General features: G+C 37.4%; 2 protein-coding genes across 2 annotated transcripts in view; one reads left to right on the plus strand and one right to left on the minus strand.

Annotated features, from left to right (window-relative positions):
• Positions 1–23369, plus strand: part of LOC131165728 (ricin-like) — a 630504-nt gene that overhangs the window by 423906 nt on the left and 183229 nt on the right. The window lies entirely within an intron of this gene.
• LOC131165721 (pentatricopeptide repeat-containing protein At1g02150) lies at positions 1903–20931 on the minus strand. Its single transcript, XM_058123739.1, has 2 exons — positions 20347–20931; positions 1903–3627 (listed from the first exon to the last, which is right to left on the minus strand). Exons 1-2 carry the CDS (start codon positions 20707–20709, stop codon positions 2374–2376), a joined length of 1617 nt encoding a protein of 538 aa, XP_057979722.1. The 5' UTR covers positions 20710–20931; the 3' UTR covers positions 1903–2373.

A 23369-nucleotide genomic window follows, 5' to 3' on the forward strand; every position in this document is an offset into this window, starting at 1 on the left:
GTGGATGGCTTTCATCCCTGAGTTTGGTATCGCATCATAGTATCCAAAATGATGCGATAGTGGTTGAAGTCCCCGAATTATCAATATATATATATATATATATATATATATGTATGTATATTAACGATGGAGATTTGAAATTTTCTTTAATTAATAGATAGAGGCCAAAAAATACAATTAATAAAATTTAAATATTTATTTAATATTTCACATAAATTATTAAAACATGTACATGTTTTACATTTAATACCAGTAATAATTATTGCAAATAATATTAAATAAATGTCTCAATCTTTTAAGTTCAATTTGCTGATGTTCAACCATGCATATCAAGTTAGCGTGAAAACTCGACACTAACCAGAAATATTAGGTCTTATAGTCAATAACTCTAGCCAAGTGGCATAATAAAGTCAAAGTGTAAAGCTAATGCGGGAAGTAGGTTTGATTCTAAGGCATGAGCAACAGTGAAAATTTGGGTTTAATCAATTGAAGGAAATGGTTTCTTTCAAAGTAGACTTAGTGTTCACCTATGTATTTTAAGTTTATATGATGATTCCTTGATTTTAGGTCAAGTGGTAAGGACGATTTGTAACTTTACTGATCACAAGGTTATGAGTTCAATTCCTCCTTGAGGCGTTACGTCGGTGAATTACCAGGGGTGCGTCAATGAGGCGGACGACTTTCACCCCTCAGATTTGATGTCGCATCATAGTGTCTAAAGTGATGTGATGGTGGTTAGAGTTCCCAAGTTATCAAAAGTATAATAAAAAATATTTTCCTTCTTATTTTCCTGAGACAAAATTTTTTACTTAAAATAAACCTTAAATGGATGTGTTCATTAGGTTATATCATAATTATCTTAGAATATAAAATGTCTTTTTCTATTTACTCAATTCAAAACTCTCACTTTCTGATTTGAAATTTGAGATTGAATAGAACTCTTCTATAAACAGGATCCTAAATTGATGGAGATCGACAAATTGAGTAAGTTTCTTAAATTGTATTTGTTTCCCTCAATTAAACAACGCATTCTAACTCCACATTAAACCAAAATCAAATCCATTATAAAGTTTTAAGTTTTCACATTATATGAAAAATACAAGGGTCCAACACATGGCGGTAATATGAAGGTCCTAAGTTCAAGTCGTGTCGGGTTCGCTTTGCAAGCTTACCTTACACAACTGACCTACAACATGTCTTGGGATAGATCACCGCTCTTTGATTTGGTGCCGCTTGAGAGGGTCCGAAGGACTTATTCGGGTGCAGTTCCGGGTTATCCAAAAAAGAATAATAATGACAACAGCATGAACATACCATAAAATCTTAATTTACTTCGAAGAGCGACATTCAGTTATTAAATTTAAATTATAATATACATTTGTATATGCAATGCACATGTTTCACAGTAGAGCAAAAAAGGTGGGTATTTATTTTTATTTAAAAATTTGTGCCGTAACTAGCCAATAAAATAGTATTATCTAGAAATTTCATAATATATAATTCATGGTAATATTATAAAATTTTTAAATTCAAATCATTTAATCACCCCCCCCCCCTCCCTCCCCCCAAAAAAAAGATAAAAATAACTTGATCGAAGGGTATTATAAGGTATTTTCTCTTCTCCATGTTTAAAGAGATCTTAAATTTGAATATGTAGTATAAAATTATATTGAAACTTATTCAAATTCACCTAAATTCAAATCAAAGATCTGAAGTTCATTCTTTTAAATATAGCATTTTAAAAAAAAATGACAAAAGGTAATTAAGAATTCTTTAAACAAAGGGTAATTAAGTCGTCTTCTTTCTTATTCACTTAATTCACATTTATTCTTCATTTAGTTTTATTATTGCATTCTAAAAATTAAATATTAAGCAATTACATCATCATCTCATGCAAGATGAAAAAAAAAATGACTTCCATACATTTCTGGGGATTCAAAGCAATGCATCTCCCATACAATATAACTGAGTTTTGAATTTGAACCTCCTAAAAGATTTTGCGTACAGAATGATATTCCCTTTTTTACCCCACTGCAAAGCTAAATCAGTTTTTCAAAATAAACAGACAAAGGTGGCAAATAGCAAACAAGGCCAATTACATGGCCAAACTCAAAACTCTACAGCAGAGTCGTAGGTGCAATCCTCTTGCATGGGGGTGGGTATTTCTCAGAAGCCACTGCTTGCCATGAGGATGAGACCCCACGCTGTGATCTTTTATATGCTCTGCATACTTGGCCAAAATATGCAGAAAGTTTTCTGTTCAGCCCCTAGTAAGTGCCATATTAAGGTGGTAAGAAATCTTTCTGTGTAAACTCAAAATTGAAGCTCATGGCACCTTATAAATACACCCCTGAGAAAGAACACCCCCGCATCCTACCCTGCAATTGATTCAAAAATCATTTCGTCTGGATTATCCTCAGCCTCTTCATTGTCATTGTTATCATCAGTTCTATCTGTCTCGGTTGAGAGATCCTCCGCAGTAACAGCCCCATTAGACATGCCAATTCGTGATAAATAAGCTTTATTTTCAAGGCAACCCCTTTGCCTCAACAATTCCATCAAAACTTCCTTATTTTCTTGGTCAGCTTCTTGCTCACATTGCTCAAGGAGTGACAGGACATTAGTAGGCTTTGGCTTCCAATGGTTTGACCAATCAGCCAAAACAGCTTCCTTCAAGCAAGACAAAGCCTCGGGAATCCTTCTCTCTTGAATATGCCCTTCAGCAAGAATCTCCCATGTACCTGGATTTGGCCTTCCTCCAACTTCAACCATATGGTCAAAGAAGTCCTGAGCTTCCGTCAGAAATCCTTCTCTGACATACCAACCTATGAAAAGATTCCCTATTCTAGGGTCATAAGTTGACTTAACTGACAGCCAATCCTCATAAATCTTCTTTGCCCCTTCAATATTACCTACCCTAACCAGAGAAGAGATCACAGCATGGTAACACGTATTTGGGATGCTGGGAAAAGTTAACTTGTAGACGTTCCATACTCGATAAACCTCGTCTTCTTTACCAACACTGCCATATAGACTAATAAGGTAATGATAAGGCGTTCGATTCCGGCCCACGATTCTACTTTCAAGCTTCTTTAAGCAATCCTCAGCTTTCTCATACTGCCCCAGCTTACAGTACATTGTAGCCATTGTACTGAATGTAGTCCAGTTGGCAATAATGGTTCTGTCTAATTTCATCTGTTCAAAAACCTGTTCCATCCTCTCTGCAGATCCTTGGGATCCACGAGATGATAACCATATATTGTAGGAGTATGGATCTAGCTGTATGTTTTTCTCCATCATCTCTGAGATCATTAACTCCACTTTATCATGCTCTTTTAGGTGCATATAAAGAGTCATCATCACATTGAATGGAAGAGATGTCATGGCATAACCTTTATTTCTAATTTTATTCATTAACAATTCGGCCTTTTCCCTCATTCTAGCCCGTACATACACATTTAAAAGAGCTCCATATATTCTTTTATCCTTCAACCTGTCAGGTAGCCTGATGAAGTAATCTTCAGCACTTGGAATTCCGTGCACTTTAGCAATTAGATCTAGTTGAATTGCAGTGTCGCTGGTGGATACTCTAAACCTTTCTTCTCTGTTATTCATCCAGTCATACACCTGCAGAATGTTTCATCTGTTATGGCTAATAATGATGCTTTGGCATTAAAAATGAATGATAGCTTCAAAATCAAATAATCTGATAAAAAAGGTTGCTTCAACAGCGGTTGTTGCATAAGCCTCATAATTCCATGAAAAAAGTAACTGAAATGCTTAACAATGGTAATCAAACCACTGGTCACAGTAAATTTAGGCCCTTGGTGAACCAAGAAATAATGTGGATTGCGAGATCTGGAACAATTGACATCAACCCTACGCCCACAACATCATGATAAAAACTAACAAATGTCAAATACTTGGGGGTTCCTTCAATCTTTATCTCATAGTGTGCCATGGATGTAATGTAAGCTTTCATTCCTATTCTTTTTATTCTCCTTTCACCATGCTCTATTGTTTATCATCTCATGGGGGTAAAGTTAGTTCCTAAATCACTCAATCTCAGGACCTCAATGACTCTTTCGAACATCAATACAGACAATATCAAATTCTGGGCTCACATAAACACATGTAAGCAAAGAAACAGACCCCTATCTATGTCAAGGTCAAATGTCACACAACTTTACATTCAAGAGGAAGAAATTAGAGTATTGGCATTGTGTGGATTTAAAATATATATATATATATATATATATATATATATATGATTTTGAGTTTTTGTTGAATTTCATATAAATCCAAAAGCCAAAACTCAAACCCAATGCTCTCAAGCACAGTACAAATGTTTTTAAATTATTTAATCCTTTGCCTAATTGCTCAGGTCAGCAGGACAGAGAAATGATACTAAAAACTAGATTATGCTCAGCATAATTGGAAGTTATAAAGTTTTTAAATGAGTTTCCTTTGGTTTTAGCTGGCTTGTAACATAATGGGCTCTAACCGCTCTATAGACACCAAGATAAATTTTCATATACTTTGTTTTTTTCCAATACATTACAACAACATATAGTTTAGAAGAATTATGTAATATCAAATTTCTATTTTCACTCTTTAATGCTTGTGAATCTTACCAAATGCAATAATACGCTATCATTTTCCTTCTATAAAAGAAAAAAATTAGTGGTATGTTGAGAAAATGTGGGTTTTGGATTCTACAGGTGATTCTTGTTGTAAATCCTTCTTTTTTCACCTTATAAGGTCTAATGCGCTTTTTTCACTTAATTGTTGTATTTGGAAGGCCGAAGTCCTAAGACTAAAACATTTGCTTGGTTGATGGTCATTAATAGAGTTGACACCAAAATAATGCCACTGAGCAGGAGGCCTTCAAAAGGCATTTTGGCCTTCTCTTTTTTTTGGATAGTAACAGTTTGGAGACAGTTACTCATTTAATTCTGCACTGTTCATTTACTTGGAGCACAACAATAGATTGTTAGGCTTATTTGATGAGGACTGGGTGTGTCCAATGATGGTGGAAGTGCAATTTCCTATTGGGTATTTCTATCACAGGATTTGGGGGTAAGGAAGTTGTTAGTTTGTGGCGTGAATTCTTTGCTATAATGTGACATTTGGTCACATCGGAATGCGCATGCCTTCTCTGGAAAGATATTGTCATTTCCTTTGCTTTGGAATAAGATATGGTTTTTGGCATCTCATTGGGCTTTTAGTGTAGCCATTTTTAAGGGTACTTGATTTTAGGATGTTATGGGAGATTGAAAGGCTTTGAAAGGTTCCCTCTGAAGGTTAACTCCCTGTCATAAGCTGATCAAAAGCAAATATGGGACCCAATGTAACGGGTGGTATACGAGAGGAGTGGTATCGTCTCTCATGTGTGTACCTCAAAATTTGTGTCTCAGGTGGCTAGTTAGTTCTTTCATCTCGACTGTTTCAATGTGGGTAACAGTCATAGGGTTCGTTTCTGGGAGGATGTGTGGATGGGTGAGACTTTGTTTTGAGCTGAAGGTGCCATGAATATTTAAACTTTATTCTTTACATAAAGCACCCATAAGCTCATCCATTTCTTTTGAAAATAGAAAAGAGGGTGGGGGAGTGGGTGGGGGTGGTGGGGTGTTCCCTCTTCATGGGATTTCCACTATTTTAAGAATCTCAATGAAAGAGAGGTTAATGAGCCCACTGCTCTATTTTCCTTGTTGGACCACTATATTCCTTCCAATAGGGCGGATGGGAGAATGTGACAGGGTGATTCTTCAAGTATGTTCACTTCAACATATTTTTTTTCTCTCACCTAATTAAAATTTCATCCCCTAACCTTTTCCCTTAGAGCCACATCCTTCAGAGCACTAAGGTCCCGAGAAGATTCAAACCTTTGTTTGGACCCCAATCTAGGATAGGATTAATACACATGATCTGCTAGAGAGAAAAAGGCCCTACAAGGCTCTCGATCCCGACATATGTAACATATGTCGCGAATGCAATGGAAAACTCTTTGTGCATTGCAGGGTGGCAGTGTAGCTTTGGAGCGCTTTTTTCTTCACAAGTGAAGGATGGGCCACTGCAGAATGTGGGAGAGTTTCTGCGGGTAGGTATAGGGGCTTTGGTAAAATTAGAAATTGTAGAGCACTTTGGAGTGTGGTAGTTTTTGCCATTCTTTGGACCTTATGGATTCAGAGGAATGCTAGGATTTTGAAAGGTTGCACAACCTCCTCACGACTTTTGTGGGATAAAGTCATCTTGCTCGCTTCCTCTGGGTGTCTTTTTTTTTTTCCCCAGCAAAAGAAGAAGATTTCATTAAGAGATTAGCAATGTACAAAAAGGAGAGTACAACATCCTCCTAGAAGGAAACAGAAGAAAGGAAAAAAACAAAAAAGACAAATCATGTCATTAGACAAAGCCATTCCCATTGAATATCTGAAAAGCTCACTCCTTTAAAGCACCTAGAGCCAACACACCAAAGCAAAGCCGAGTAGTGAATCTTCTCCCAAATCAGCAAAAAATTCAGCTTTTTCCCTGAAAAAATATGCGTTACATTTAAACTCAGCAAGCAAACAAATTGATGAGGGTCTTATTAATGGTTTGGGTCAAGGGTTAAATAATTGATAAGGAGATGAAGGAGTCATCCTCCTTGTTAGTCTTGTTGAATAATTGTTGACTCATTTGAAGCTGATAGCCGGTCATGGTCTTTGGATCCCTTGGGGTTTTATTCCTGCAAATCTTATTGTGAGCTCTTGAATAGCTTTGGTTTTTCTTTTCCTCTCTATAAAACTATTTGGAAGGCCAAAGTCACCCCCCCTAATGGCAAAGCTTTTCACTGGTTGGTTGTGCCTAATAGGATCAACACCACTAACTTGTTGCAGATTAGAAGACCATTGAAGGCTCTCTCTCCAGGCTTATGTGTGCTTTGTTTTAATTGCTTTGGAACTGCTCTGCATCTTTTCTTACATTGTGACTTCACTAGGAGGATTTAGAGCAAGCTATATAATTATTTTGGGGAATGCAGGGGTTGTCCAAAGACAGTGGATAAGTTTTTGGCAATTCATTTTGTCGGTTTTGGCAGGAAAAAGGAAGCTATGGAATTGTGCCTTATTTTTTGTATTTTGGGGTTCGTGGGTGGAACTAACCCCATGCATTTTTTCAGGGAAGTTGTCATTTTTCCTGGTGCAGGAGAAGATTCACTATTTGGCTTCTCTTTGGTGTGTGGGTAATGGGAACTTCAGGGGGATGCGCTTTTTGGATATGTAGTGTGATTGACTTTCCTTGTTGAATTGATAGGGCATGCTGATTATTTTGGGATGCATCTAGCGTTCCTTTGGTTTTTCCTTCTTACTTTTTCTGGGGTAACCTAGAGTTTTGAAAGGAGATGCCTTATTCTCCTGTTTGTACATTGCTATTCTATCAATGAATTTCTTTTGTTATTGAAAAAAAAAGTTTTGAGTCAAGAATTAAGTCTTCTAGAAATCTACACAATGAAAATGAATGTACGACAGATGTGGTTATGAAGGTTTACAAGAGCCACTCTACAAGGAAGGAGGGGAAAGATAAGAAAATTTTGATTGTTAATAATTCAATGAATTCAAACCCGCACCCAGGGAGTGGGAGAGGTGTGCAAATTTTTAAAAATAGATGATGATGGGAACTTTTATGTTGAGGAATCTCAAAATTGCACTAAGGTTGATATGGGAGAAGTATGAATCAAATTAAAAAGGAGAAAAAATGGGAGGATGTCTCAAATGAGGATAGTGAATTTGATAGTTATTTTTCTTGTGATAGTGATTTATTGTTTTATTTAATATATAAGTAAAGGAAACTTTATTGAAGATGCATCAAGGGGATGCCAGCCCATGGTACAGCAAAACAAGCACCATGAAGGGTGTCACACAAATCACAGATTACATCATAATCATTAACAACAGTCCTACCATGCCCGCTATTGACTGCAGTAAACTTGTGTTTTCTTGCCATTCTGGATTGTTGAGGTTGAATTTCTGAACACTCACCTATTCCTCTCTTTCGAAATGCACCAGAAAATTGCAAGGGGAATCAGGCACATAGCTTTTCTCTTCTCCTTCATTGCCCAAATCCATTTCGAGGCCCAAAGCTCCCCTCAAACAAAGCTAGTGATAACCCACCTTTGTCCGATCAGAGTTAGCATCATATTACAGAGATTCCTTGTCCAAGCATAGCGAAGGACTATGTGATCAACAGAATCTGTGTCAGCCATGCAAAGGGGACATCTATTGGCTACTGACAGACCACTTCTTTGCAAGTTATCCAAAGTCAAAATCTTACCATGGTTTGCCTCCTATGCAAGGAAGGCAACTTTTGCGACCCCACCCCGGGCCCCGGGGGGGGGGGGGGGGGGGGGAGGGAGGGTGGCATTGGAATTAAAGTTATTTGACTCCAAAGGGAAAAGCTTCTTGTAGAAGGATCTAATAGTGAAGGCCCCCTTCTCATCTAAGGCCCAAATAGGAAGATCAGTGCTATTATGGTGTTGGAAGTTGTAAAGAAAACTATAGAAGTCCGTGAAGTGGATGAGTTCCCAATCTTCCACATTTCTAAGAAAGGGAATGTTCCAAAAGAGCCTCTGATATGAGTTTTAAAGGTGTTGATTGATGAAGGCATCTTTATCACATGCCAAGTTATAGATGGATGGAAATAAGACACTAAGAGCTTCTTGATCGCACCACGAGTCATGCCAACGATAAATGCTGTCCTCCCTCCCCACTTGAAATCTGATACAAGAAGCGAAATCATTCCAGCCTTTCCTGATGAAATTCCACACCCCTACACCATGTGGTCCTCTGTTAGCTTGGGAGATCCAATCATTATGTTCAAGCCCATATTTCACAGCAATGATTCCGTTCCAAAGGTGGTCTTTCTCAATCATGAATCTTCAAAACCACTTCCCTAACAGGGCTTTATTGAAAATGTGGAGCGACTTCAAACCCTAGTCTCCTAAATGAAAGGTTGTTTCACCATGCCCATTTGCCAAGGTGTAATTTGAATCCCACCCCGTCCCCCAAAAGAAACCTCCTTTGAATTCTTTCAAGTCTCTGGGCAACTGAAGTTGGTCAGGGAAGGAGAAACATGAAGTAAACAGGGAGATTTATCAAAGTGCTTTTGCTGAGAATGAGTCCGCCACCTTTTGATAAGAAATTCCTCTTCCATCCAGCCAACCTTTTTTCAAATTTTCCAATAATGGGATCCCACTCCTTTATCTTTGAATTTGGCGCTGGGAGGTAGTCCAAGGTAGTTAAGTTAATAAGGGAAGTACCCATTTTGCAGCTAGGAGACCAACAAAGGAGAGGCCCATATATATTTTCTCTAACCAGAATAATTTCACTTTTTGCAAGGTTAACTTTCAAACCTGAAACTGCCTCAAACCCTGCCAAGACACATCTCAAATTCAGAATGTGGAGAGGGTCATCCTCACAAAAAATGATAGTGTTAGTGTCATCAATGAACATGAGATGTGTGACCTCCATGGACCTATCGTGCCTGCCAACTCTAAGGCCTTTAAGCAGCCCTTCTCTAGTAGCTTTTATCAACATGAGGCTCAACACCTCAATCACCAAGATGAACAAAAAGGGGGATAGACGGTCCCCTTGTCTCAGACCCCTAGAGGAGCAGAAGAAATCAGTGGGGTGCCCATTGATTAACATTAGAAGCTTGGTGTGTTGATGCAATGAGCAATCCAACTACACCAATGCTCCCCAAAACCCATTTTTCCTGAGAGTAAAGAGAAGGAAGTTCCAGTTAACGTGATCAAAAGCTTTCTCCATGTCAAGTTTGCACACCGTCCCATTTTTCTTTTTCCTCTGATAAATATCCACCACCTCGTTAGCTATTAGGGATGCATCCATGATTTGTCTTCCAACCACAAAGGACTTCAGCAAGGATCTTATATAGATACTTTCCACCAAGCTAATTGGATGAAAGTCCTTAATGTTGATTGCCTATGATTTCAAGTTCCGGGTAAGGAAAGTGGCATTGATGCTACTCACAAATCTACCCGGTCTAAAGAATTCCTCAAAAAAAAAGTGTCAATAAAATCCTGCTTAAGCTTGCTCTAGTTTGATTAAAAGAATGGGAAAATCCATCCGACCCTTGCACTTTGTTATATTGCAATCTCCAATGGCTTGGAGGATTTCAACTTCCTCAAAGGGTATCTCTAAGTCTCTAGCTTTCGAATTTAGAGTAAAGAGCTATATAAAAGTAGCAAATATCCCTGGTGCTTTAACATAGTGAGTTATTGTTGGATATGAGATACGTAAAAATCTATTTTATGGATCCAACTCTTTAGATGTATTGGGGGACATTTCTTATGTTCCCCCTTCTCCACTTGAAGATTCAGAGGATGCTTCAATATTTGAGGGGGAGCTGGGTGAGGATTTGATTGTGAGTAATCATCGCAAGGATGGGATACGACCCATTCATATAGAGAAGATTAGTGAGTAGAATGTTGTTGTGAGAAAACCAGCGGAAGAACGGTGTATTACCTACTCCTATGGAGAAGATACTAGATCAGGATGCAGCTGCTCAACATCTTCTAATAAAATGGGATTGTGGATGGTTGATCATGGAGGGAATGAAGTTTGATTGGATGGAGCTGAAAGTAAATCAATTAAAGTTCAGCAAGTTATATCAATTATGTAGGGAAGGATTTAAAGATGGGTCTTCTTAATTAGAGTTTGTTTTGGTTTTTTTATTTTTATTCATTTATTTTTTTCCTAGGTTCTTTATTTATTTATTTTCTTCAGTCTTGAGGATCTTTTGCCCTCCCCTAGCTTGTAATTTCTCTATTCTCTTTCTTAATATATTTCTTTTGCTATAAAAGAAAAACATAAACCCCATAAACCCCACATCACTGCATAATAACCACATCTCCATGGTGCTGCCAAACCCTTTTTCCTTACAAAACAAAAAAAAAAGTAAAAAATAAAAACCACTAAAAAAATCCTTCACCATCCCCAAACAAGCCCAACTCTCTCCCAATACACCAGATAACTTATCCTTCCAGAAAAATCACAGTGCAGAAATAAATGGGAAACTTTTTGAACTGTTATAGAAACAAACGCAACATTTGAAAAAGTACCTTCAACAATCTCCTACCCTAAAAAAAGTTACTGGTATTGACCCTATTAAAGCACAACCAACCTTTTGGGTGTAATCTCTTGCCTTCTTTTGGTTTCTGATCTCAGAAGGGATTGGAAAGCACAACTATTGTAATTCAAATACGTATAAGTTCTACTCTTCAAATCTTTGGAGAGGAATCCTTATTCTCCAAGCCTTGTACTCTATGTTTCCTCAATTTTGCATGAAAGTTTTATGTAACCACAATATGATCTCTTTCAAATCCTGAGTCATCATAAAGACAAACTAATTATAATTCTTTAGGATGTTGTACAGGATTTGAAGAATGGTGTAGTCATGCTATAGCAACAAATCTTAGCTTGATTAATTACAGAAAGAGCTCTCAAAAATTTTTGCATGGCATTTGAAGTATAATAATAATAATAATAATAATAATAATATATGATGAAAAAAATACCGATGAATAAGGCTATTGACTAAAATGTGGAACATGCCCAAAAGAATTAGCATTAGATCCAAAGTGGTGAAATGCTCTTCGTATCATATAGATGCCATTCAACGTTTAAATAACGCTTAAACAAGTGTAGCCACAAAATCGAAGACACAGCTTTGCAAAGATTCTTAGACAGAACCCTATGCTTCTTATTTTTATTTAACTTTTCAATCTCATAGAAACTTTGACCTTGCAATTCCCAATTTTGACTACCTATAGAAGAGCTTATGGCAGTGGCCAATCCAGGATTTTGTTTTTTATTTTTTACTTTTTTTGGGGGTGGGGGGGCGTAGGGGGAGAGACTGAGGTCTGCTGAGCTGGGGTAACACAAAGAGAGGTATTCCATCTCCCTTCTTATGCCCCTAATCGTTCCATCCGAAGGTCAAACCTGAGAGCACATTCCAGGGAAATCTGTTGTGTCACAACCCCTTCTTGCAAGATCAACAGGAAGGAAAAAGCCATCACTCCACCGCTTTCTCAATCAAAAATGGAAACTATCAAGATTAGTGTACTTATCTATGTTATTTCAGGATTGATTTTCGTTGATCGGATCAAGCACATAGGGTGCGAACCCGAAGTCATAATAACTAGAGACATTAGATTCAAAATTTGAAAAAGGATTTGAGAAAGATTTAAAGGACAATACAATTCTCTTATTGCATTTCCTAATATTAATAGTCATCAAAATAAACAGAAAAAAAAAAAAAAACTAAATCAGGGGACCATAATATAATACTAATGAAGAAAAAATTAAAGTACAATAATAATTTTTAAAATTTGGAGGTGTGGGGGCAGCAACCCCCACCCCCAGCCCCCTTTGGATGCCATCATATGGGGCAGAACTCATTATAGAAAATTGAGGATACAATTCTCTTATTGTATTGCCTAATATTAATATTTATCTAAATATACACAAAAAATAACTAAATAAAGTACAATAATATTTTTTAAAATTTGGAGGTCTGGGGGCAGCAAACCCCCCAGCCCCCTTTGGATCTGCCACCATATGGGGCAGAACTCACTAGCAAATCGATCTACACATAATTCAGATATTCTTAGAGGCAGCTGTATTCAGAAGTTAAAACCCATTTTCCTGAGAGTAAAGAGAAGGAAGTTCCAGTTAACGTGATCAAAAGCTTTCTCCATGTCAAGTTTGCACACCGTCCCATTTTTCTTTTCCCTCTGATAAGTATCCACTACCTCGTTAGCTATTAGGGCTGCATCCATGATTTGTCTTCCTACCACGAAGGACTTCAGCAAGGATCTTATAGATACTTTCCACCAAGCTAATTGGACGAAAGTCCTTAATGTTGGTTGCCTCTGGTTTCGAGTTCAGGGTCAGGAAAGTGGCATTGATGCTACTCACAAATCTACCCGATCTAAAGAATTCCTTAAAAAAGAAAAGTGTTAATAAAATCATGCTTAAGCTCACTCTAGTTTGACTGGAAGAATGATAAGGAAAATCCATCCGACCCTTGTGCTTTGTTATATTGCAATTTCCAATGGCTTGGAGGATTTCAACTTCCTCAAAGGGTCTCTCAACCCACTCTACAGTGAAGGGGCCGATAGATTTAAAATCAATGCAATCCACTACAAGTCTCCAGCTTTCGAATTTAGAGTAAAGAGCTATATAAAAGTAGCAAATTCCCCTGGTGCTTTAACATAGTGATTTATTGTTGGATGAGATATGTAAAAATCTGGATTATGGGTCCAACTCTTTAAAGGGGGGGCTGGGTGAGCTGGGTGAGAATTTAGTTGTGAGTAATCATCGTAAGGAGGGGATACTACCCGTTCATAGAGAGAAGATTAGTGAGCAGAATGTTGTCGTGAGCAACCAGCGGAAGAACAGTGTATTACCTACTCATATGGAGAAGATACTAGATCAGGATGTAGCTGCTCACAATCTTTTGGATAAAATGGGATTGTGGATGGTTGATCATGGAGGGAATGAAGTTTGATTGGATGGAGCTGAAAGTAAATCAATTAAAGTTCAGCAGGAATTAGCAAGGCTTCAAAGTTCTATCAATTATGTAGGGAAGGGTTTAAAGAAGGGTTTTCTTAATTAGTGTTTGTTTTGGTTTTTTATTTGTTTTCTTTTTTTTTTTTTTGTCGTAGGTTATTTATTTATTTATTTATTTTCCAGAAAAATCACAGTGCTGAAATATATAGGAAACTTTTTGAACTGTTATATAAACGAATGCAAACATTTGAAGAAGTGCCTTCAACGGTCTCCTACCCTGAAAAAAGTTATCGGTATCGACCCTATTAAAGCACAACCAACCTTTTGGGTGCAATCTCTTGGCTTCTTTTGGATTCTGATCTCAGAAGGGATTGGAGAGCATATTGTAACTCAAATACCTATAAGTTCTACTCTTTAAATCTTTGGAGAGGAATCCTTATTCTCCAAGCCTTGTACTCTATGTTTTGGATATTAACAAATTGTCATTTCTTATCCCAAAAAAAAATCTCAAAATTTAAAACCTTACTTATTGATAATGGAAGTATCAATTCTGTGTGGCAAAAATTTGGGAATACGAAATTTCTTTGCAACTCCTTTGGCTGTATTCCACATCTATATTTTTAAGAAGTTATGATCTTTTCTAGTTTCTACATAACTTATGGTAGACTTTTGCATGGATAATTGTAGGCATTCTTGAACCTTTCATTTTAACATTATGCTATATTCATAGTTTAAACTTGATATTTGTGACAATAGAGCAATTCTATCTATAATTGATTGGAAATGTTGGGCACTCCTTGATTGCACCCATGTAATTAAAAATATATATACTTACACAATAAATAAGGCATCCTCAATTTTGCATAAAAGTTCTATGTAACCACACTATGATGCCTTTCAAATGCTGAGTCATCATAAAGACAATAATTACAATTCTTTAGGATGTGTGAGAGCCTACGGAATTTGAAGAACGGTGTAGTCATGCTATAGCAACAAATCTTAGCTTGATTACTTACAGAAAGAGCTCTCAAAAATTTTCGCATGGCATTTGAAGTATAATAATAATAATAATATATGATGAAAAAAATACTGATGAATAAGGCTATTGACTAAAATGTGGAACATGCCCAAAAGAATTAGCATAAGATCCAAAGTGGTGAAATGCTCTCCGTATCATATAGATGCCATTCAATGTTTAAATAACGCTTAAACAGGTGTAGCCACAAAATCAAGGGCAAAACTTCGCAAATATTCTTAGACAGAACCCCATGCTTCTTATTTTTATTTAACTTTCAATCTCATAGAAACTTTGACCTTGTGATCCCCAATTTTGACTACCTATAGAAGAGCTTATGGCAGTGGCAACTCCAGGATTTTGCCTTTTATTTTTTATGTTGGGGGGGGGGGGGGGGGGAGAGAGAGAGAGAGAGACTGAGGTCTGCTGAGCTGGGGTAACACAAAGAGAGGTATTCCATCTCCCTTCTTATGCCCCTATTCGTTCCATCCGAAGGTCAAACCTGAGAGCACATTCCAGGGAAATCTGTTGTGTCACAACCCCTTCTTGCAAGATCAACAGGAAGGAAAAAGCCATCATTCCACCGCTTTCTAAATCGAAAATGGAAACTGTTAAGATTAGTGTACTGAAAGATTTCTCTTGTTATCCATGTTATTTCAGGATTGATTTTCGTTGATCGGATCAAGCACATAGAGTGCGAGCCCGAAGTCATAATAACTAGAGACATTAGATTCAAAATTTGAAATAGGAATTGAGAAAGTTTTAAAGGAGGATACAATCCTCTTATTGCATTGCCTAATATTAATAGTCATCTAAACAAACACAAAAAAAAAAATAACTAAATCAGGGGACCATAATATAATAATAGTGAAGAAAAAATTAAAGTAAAATTATATTTTTTAAAATTTCGAGGTTTGGGGGCAACCACCCCCCAGCCCCCTTTGGATCCGCCATCAAATGGGGTAGAACTCCCTATCAAAAATTGAGGATACAATTTTCTTCTTGTATTGCCTAATATTAATATTTATCTAAATAAACACAAAAAAAAAATAACTAAATAAAGTACAATAATATTTTTTCAAATTTGGAGGTTTGGGGGCAGCCAACCCCCCCTCCCGGGGCGGGCCCAGCCCCCTTTGGATCTGCCACCATATGGGGCAGAACTCACTAGCAAATCCATCTACACATGATTCAGATATTCTCAGAGGCAGCTGTATTCAGAAGTTAAAACCTTCTTGTACTTAGCTCAAACCTACTCACTTAGTATTAACTAATGCCACACATCACAATCCTATCATACCAACTAAATAAAAGTTAAAGACAAGCAATCAAAAATAAGTAAAGCTAAGTTCTAATTCAAGAGCACAATTTTACATTTAAACATCAACCAGTCAGTCAAAACAGTTCTGCTCACAGTATCAATCCCATGGGATAACAATACAACAAAAAAAGAAGATCAAATCAAAGTTAGCGTAAACTTTAGAGCAAGATAGCACCAAACATAATCTAGTGAGCACATTCGCAAAACATTGACAACTAATTCAAACATTTTCCGCTAAAGTATAGAATCCCCATGAACTAAAATTGTGAATATTTTGAGAAATCACCACCCATTAACGTGGGTGTGGATACTATATTTATAATTAGAAAGAATAATTACAATTAAATGATACCGTATGTATAATGGAAACTAATATCCTAAAATGAATGAAATATCTACAATCATGGGGGTCAATGCAGCTATATTTGGGAAGCCTCGGTGGAATGAATTGTGTGAACCTCAACACTCCCCCTCAAGTTGGAGTAGATATTGATCATACTCAACTTGCTCAGTAAATGGTTGAATTGTGTGGGTCCGAGTGCTTTTTTGAATAAATTCGCAGGCTGCTGACTTGTGGGTATGTGAATAGTTTGAATAACTTGGTTTTGGATCTTCTCCCATACAAGATGGCAATCGATCTCTATATGCTTTGTTCGCTCGTGGAAAACTAAATTAGATGCGATGTGAATAGTTGTTTTATTATCGCAATACAACTTGATTGGTTGTGGGCTGGAGATCTGTCAAAAGTTGCTTTAACCAAGTAATTTCACGACAAGTAGATGCCATAGAGCAGTATTCTACTTCAGCTGAGGACCGTGAAATTGTTGTTTGCTTCTTGGTTTTCCAAGAGATTGGTGATTTTCCTAGGGAAATGCAGTACCCAGTAACAGATTGCTGAGTATCTCTGCACCGAGCCCAATTGACATCACAGAGTGCATGTAATTGAATACCACTAGAAGCTGACAAAAGAATTCCTTGCCCAGATGACTGTTAGAGGTAGCACAAAACTCAAAGTGTTGCATCCAAGTGGGAAGTTCGAGGCTTATCTATGAATTGGCTAAATGTGTACAACGCATATGCCAAATTTGGTCTAGTGATAGTCAAATATATCAGTTTCCCAACCAGTCTTCGATATGAAGATGGATCCGAGATAAGTTCTCCATCCGTCTCACTAAGTGCCAGGTTTGGTTCCATTGGTAAATTACATGGCTTAGCCCCAAGGAAACCAGTCTCCTCAAGTATCTCCAAGGCATATTTCCTTTGTGACAGGAAAAATCCAGTTTTGGAGCGAGCCACCTCTATCCCTAGAACGTATTTCAAGAGACCAAGATCCTTCCGTTTGAAGCATTCTCCCAAGTATTTCTTAAGCCCGTTGATCTGTTCCAAGTTGTTTCCTGCCAAAATAATATCGTCTACATAGACCAAGACGATGGTGAAACTTGTTTCGTGGGATCGAACAAACATAGAGTAATCTTCTTTAGATTGCTTATAATCGCCATTGATAAGTGTAAAATATAATTTAGCATACCACTGCCTGAATGCTTGTTTGAGACCGTATAGAGACTTGTTAAGCTTGCAGATTCTGGTCTCCCCCTTTCGTCCGAAACCAAGAGGAAGATACATGTAGACATCTTCATCGAGATCACCATGTAGAAAGACATTATTAACATCAAGCTGAAAGAGAGGTGCCAATTGTGGGCAACAGCAAGAGCAAAGATAGTGCAAACAATGACCATCTTGGCTACAGGGGTAAAAGTTTCGGTGTAATCAATCCCTTCCTTTTGGTTATACCCTTTGGCAACAAGGCGAGCCTTGTAACGTTCTACAAATCCATCAAGATTGTGTTTGATTTTGTACACTCATTTGCAGCCAATGGTTCGTTTGTGGGGTGGAAGAGGAGTCAAAGTCCAAGTGTGATTATCTTCCAAGGCATCAATCTTAGCACACATGGCAACACGTCACTTTGGATCCTGCATGGCTTGTAAAAAAGACTGAAATTCTTGTGCAATGGAAATAGCAGTGCTGAAAGCACGGTGTGTAGAAGAAAGGGAATCATAAGAAAGAAAAGCAGAAAGAGGATAAGGAGTACCTGAAGAACGAACTACCGCCGAGTCAGATGTTGGGGTAGGGCGAGAAGGGAGTGCTTGTTCAACATGAAAATCCTGTAGGTAGGCAGGTGGTTGAACTGCACGCGTGGATTGCCGAACAGGGACCATTGGAGCAGGAGCAGGAGCAGGGGAATGAATAGGAGGTGAGCAAGGAGGTGTCTGGGTAGGGTTGAAGGAGAGAAGGTCTGGAGAGTCAAGACGATGCGGTACGACAGGAGATGATGGTTCAAAAGGGGTGTGGCTAAAAGGAAATTGATCCTCATGAAAGACCACATCACGGGAGACAAAGATTTTATGAGTGGCAAGATCATATAACACATAACCCTTTTGTCCATAGGGATATCCAAGGAAGGCACAACGAATGGCACAAAGGTCGAATTTATAATGGTGGCGGAAGTGAGTGGAAGCAAAACAAAGACACCCAAATACTCAAAGGTGGTGATATTTAGGCAGGGTATTGTAGAGTTTTTCATATGGAGATTTTCCGCCCAAAAGAGGAGTAGGGGTTCTGTTGATCAAATAAGTGACAGGAAGAAGAGCATGACCCCAAAATACTTTGGGCATGTTGGCCTGAAATAGAAGAGCTCAGGCAACATTTAAAAGATGTCAATGTTTACGTTCCACAACCCCATTTTGTTGAGGAGTGGAAACACAACTAGTTTGATGCACAATGCCCTTTTCTGAATAAGATGAGGGAATATTGAATTCAAAACCATTATCACTGCGCACAATTTTAATTGTATGGGAAAATTGATTTTCAACGAATCGAATAAATGTTTGGAGAAGAGAACGAGTCTCCGACTTATGAAGCATTAAATATACCCAAGTACAGCAAGTGTAATCATCAACAATGGTCGAAAAAAATTGTGCCCCAGTGAGTGATGGAACACTGTAACCCCCCCAAATGTCCACATGTATTAATTGAAAAAGGTACAGTAGAAGAAATAGAACTTGAAGGAAGTTCAAGACGTGTTTGTTTAACCAACGGGAAAATGGAACATGGATCCAAATTAGACTTAATGCCAGAGATATGTTGTGAAAGTGAAGACAAGATTTTATTGGATAAATGACCGAGTCAGCAATGCCATAGATGGAATTACTAAGATAAAAAACAGGACTTGGATCATCAAAATTGTCGGTGCCTGCAGTATTAGTAGCCATGGAGACAAATAGAAGAGGTTTTTTTAAAAAAATATATATATAAGAAAAGATACAAAATACTGCCCTATGTTAGCATGCTACTTCCGCAATTAGAAAACAAAATGGGAGGAGAGAGCTAAGGGATGGAGTGAAAGAACGAAAACAAAGAAATAGAGAAGAAAACAAAAGCAGCAGCGACGAGCAAAGGATGTGTGCCGGCGATGAATTGTGGCACGAAGGCAGCAGCGACGATCAAGGAACAGGCAAAGACAGAGATCTAGAGGAATAGGGTCGATGATGGCGGGTGGTGACCTTCGGCAAGCAGGTAGGCGATGGTGAATGTTGGGAACGAACGTGCAGAGTCGAATAACCGAGAGTGATGAGACTGGGAGTTGGTGCAGCAGTGTGCGATTAGCAAGGGTTGCCGGAGGCGACATCGCAGATGACACTGGAGTTAGGTGACGAGGATAGAGAAGACGACGTCGGAGAATGATGTCGTCGGAAGTTGATGATGATAACAGAGGGTGACAGAGATGCAAGGGTGGTGTCCGTCAGGTTGGTGTGATGGGAACAAAGCGCAGCAAGTAAATTTTTCTTGCGCTGAAGAAGGGTCAATTTGGCTCTGATACCATGTGAATATTTTGAGAAACCACCACCCATTAACGTGGGTGTGGATACTATATTTATAATTACAAAGAATAATTACAATTAAATGATACCATATGTATAATGGAAACTAATATCATAGAATGAATGAAATATCTACAATCATGGGGTTAATGCAGCTATATTTGGGAGGCAGTGGAATGAGCTGTGTGATCCTCAAACAAAATACAACCAGAACATCAAATATGAGCAGTAGTTATGTCTAGAAAACAACTTCTCGCATATGGAGAGATTATATCAGAAGGAACCAAATGTATAGCCCCTCCAACTAAAAACACCAAAATAAATAAATAAATAAACACACACACACACACACACACATTAAATGACGCATCAAAGAGAGAGAGAGAGAGAGAGAGAGAGAGAGAGAGAGAGAGAGAGAGAAACAAGCATAAACCCACATAGATTTCATTCAGATATTCTGTCAGGGATGGAAGCAAATATGGACATTAAGCAGTCTGTAAAATCAAACACAAACTACACATGAATCAAAAGACAGCCAATTATAAAACAACTGAAATTACTATGTACTTCAAGAGCAAGCTTGAATTTCTTGAACTTCCTCAGCTCCTTGACAATCCTAGAAAGCTCCCACTTGTTGAGACTCCTCCCCTCCTTCTCGTACTGATTCAACACAGCGGCAGCCCCCTTCTCTGGGCCCTCCTTCAGAGATATTCTCCTGAATATAGCGTTCCACTTCACCATGGACCTTCTCTCGTAGTCCATGGTGCCATAGCTGCGAACTCGAGAAATTGAACACGTAATTGCAGTGTTCTGGTGCCGAACTACCCGGAAAAGGGAAATACTGCGAAACCCAGATGGGAGAGAACGAGAGTACGAGAGGGTAGACGAGAGAGAGACGTGTTGGTGGAGTGAAGAGGGTTGGAGAAGCATTGTTCTAGGGTTTTGGAGTAAGCAACAAGCGAAGCGTGAAGACTGAGGTATGAAATGGGATTCTGGTGTTCTGATTCTCTATGCATCGAAATTAGTTTTGCAATTTAAGATAAGCGATTAAGTGCTCCTCCTTCCATGATTTTTCTTTCGGGCAACCGTTTGAAAGCGGGTCGGGTCTTAGCTGACCCGATGCAGCGGCATTGTGACAACCGCAACAATCTTCAACTCCTCCATCCTCCACCCTAATAAATATTTTGCTATTCTTATTGCCATATAAAAGGACATTTTTCCCCTCTCGTTTGGAACACATACATTGCATGCTTATATACACATTTACATATTTGAAGTAAGTAGAATTGATTATATTTGGAATTTGCTCTTCCTGATACTTATGAAACTTTTAGAAATTGTTAGAAGATGAGCTAAAAGGACTTTAGTTCTCTATAAGGTACCAATTTAGATAAGGTAATCAGGTGAAGGATTACTTAACTCGTCTAGGTGAGGGAGGCAACACAAGTAGGTATTTTATAAGTGATGTGATGTCGAGTAAAATGAAAGGTTTAATTCGTATGGATAAGATGAGTATTCCAAGTCTTCGTCTTTAATTGTCATCGTTTGCTTCTCTTATATTTTCCTCGGGTTTTTGTTTTGCAGGTAATTGACATCTGTTTGCAGGTTTTTTTGTTTTTGTTTATGTTTATTTGTTTTGGTTACTCATGAGCATATTTAGTTTGGTTTAGTTGGTTAAAGATTCGGGTTTTGATAGGCTTATTTTGGTTTTGTTACCTAAGCTAGTTTTGATAGTTTATTTGTAAATTCCTTGTGGCATGTTTGTAACCACGTTATTCCTCCGCCATAAGTGAAGGTTATCAATAAATTTTGGATTTTTATAAAATATATTTATAGAAAGAAGAGAAGAAAGATATTTTATACAAGGTCAGAAATATTTTATACAAGGCCGATTTCCAAATCATCTTATAATTCCTCTCGAGATAATGAAGTTTTTTATATCATCTGCCCTTGGAATAGGTATAACCAAACCACATAAATTTCTATCTCATCTTTATTTATTTTTCTACATATTTTATAACACATTATCAGCACGAGACTCTAACTGAAATATTTATTTAAATTCTATTTAATTTATTTCTTGTAAGTTTTACTTTACAAGAACATAATATTCTCCAGAAGATAATATGTCTTTAAGGTTTAAAGAGTACTAATCTCTAGAAGAGATGGTAAGATAGTCCTCCTAAAGAGGTTATATATTTAAATATTTTGTCTATATATTTAATATCCTGAAGAGATAGACCTCTTGAAGAGGTCATGTATCTAATCTTCGGAATAAATGGTAAATATTTATCTTCTAAAGAGGGTATATTTTTAATATCCCAAAAAGATGTTATATTCGACCTCCTGAAGAGGTGACACGTTTATCCTCCAAATGAGGTAGTATATTTAACCTCTAGAAGAGGTGTTAAATTATTGCCCAATTTAATAATATAAATTGAAATCATATTCCTAAAGAGTATAAATTGAGAAAAATAATATAATGTTTCTAAATAAATATATTTAAGTACCTCGGAAGGGTAGAAATAATATTATATTATTATCTCAGTTTTATTTCAGTTTTTACATTTTATTTTCTAAATTGATTTATTATTGTTAATTTATTCGGATGCCGAACCTAAGCAAAATTGAATTGGTTCCCCTTGATATCAAAGGTAACAATTATTTATCATGAATTCTTAATATTGATATCCATTTAAATGTAATGAATTTGGGAAATACTATTTTAGATGGAAATACCGCATCTATGTAGGATCGCGCAAAAGTTATGATCTTCTTCCGTTATCATTTAAATGAAAAGTTACATACTGAATACCTCACTATTAAAGACTCACTTGTCCTATGAAAAAATTTAAAGGATAGATTTGACCACCAAAAAACTGTGATTTTACCAAAAACTCGATATGAATGGTTGCACTTGAGGTTGTAAGACTTTAAAACCGTCAACGAATATAACTCAGCTCTGCATAAGATTAGCTTGAAGTTATAATTATGTAGTGAAAATATTACTAATAAAAGCATGCTAAAAAAAACTTTTACTACTTTCCATCCCACTAATGTACTCCTGCAGCAGCAATATAGAAAGAGAAAATTTACTAAATTTTCTGAACTTATATCATGTCTTCTTGTCGTTGAGCAAAATAACGAGCTTTTGATGAAAAATAATCAAACTCATTCAATTGGTTCGACCCTATTCACTGAAGTGAATATGAACACATCTCGTGGTCGAGCATGAGGTCGTAGGTATGGTCGTGGGTATGGTTATGGTCATGGTCTAAATAATCACTGGCATCAACATGAGGTTACAATCCCCTAGAAGAGGGATGAGCCCTGGAAGAGGGATGACCCCTAGAAGCGAGTTAATGATCAAAATCAAGGAGCTAGACATCATGAAACCGAATTTTACAGTTGTGGAGGAAAATGTCATTGGCCGCGTACCTGTTGTATGCCCAGACACTTGGTTGATCTATAGCAAGCCTCTCTAAAAGAAAAGGAAAAGAGTAAAGAAGTTGAAACAAATTTTGCTAATTTGTTACAATAGATCTTAATATTGGACCATCCAACTCTGTTTATCTTGATGTTGCTGACTT

Source organism: Malania oleifera, chromosome 10, assembly GCF_029873635.1.
Source record: "Malania oleifera isolate guangnan ecotype guangnan chromosome 10, ASM2987363v1, whole genome shotgun sequence".
Taxonomy (NCBI): domain Eukaryota; kingdom Viridiplantae; phylum Streptophyta; class Magnoliopsida; order Santalales; family Ximeniaceae; genus Malania; species Malania oleifera.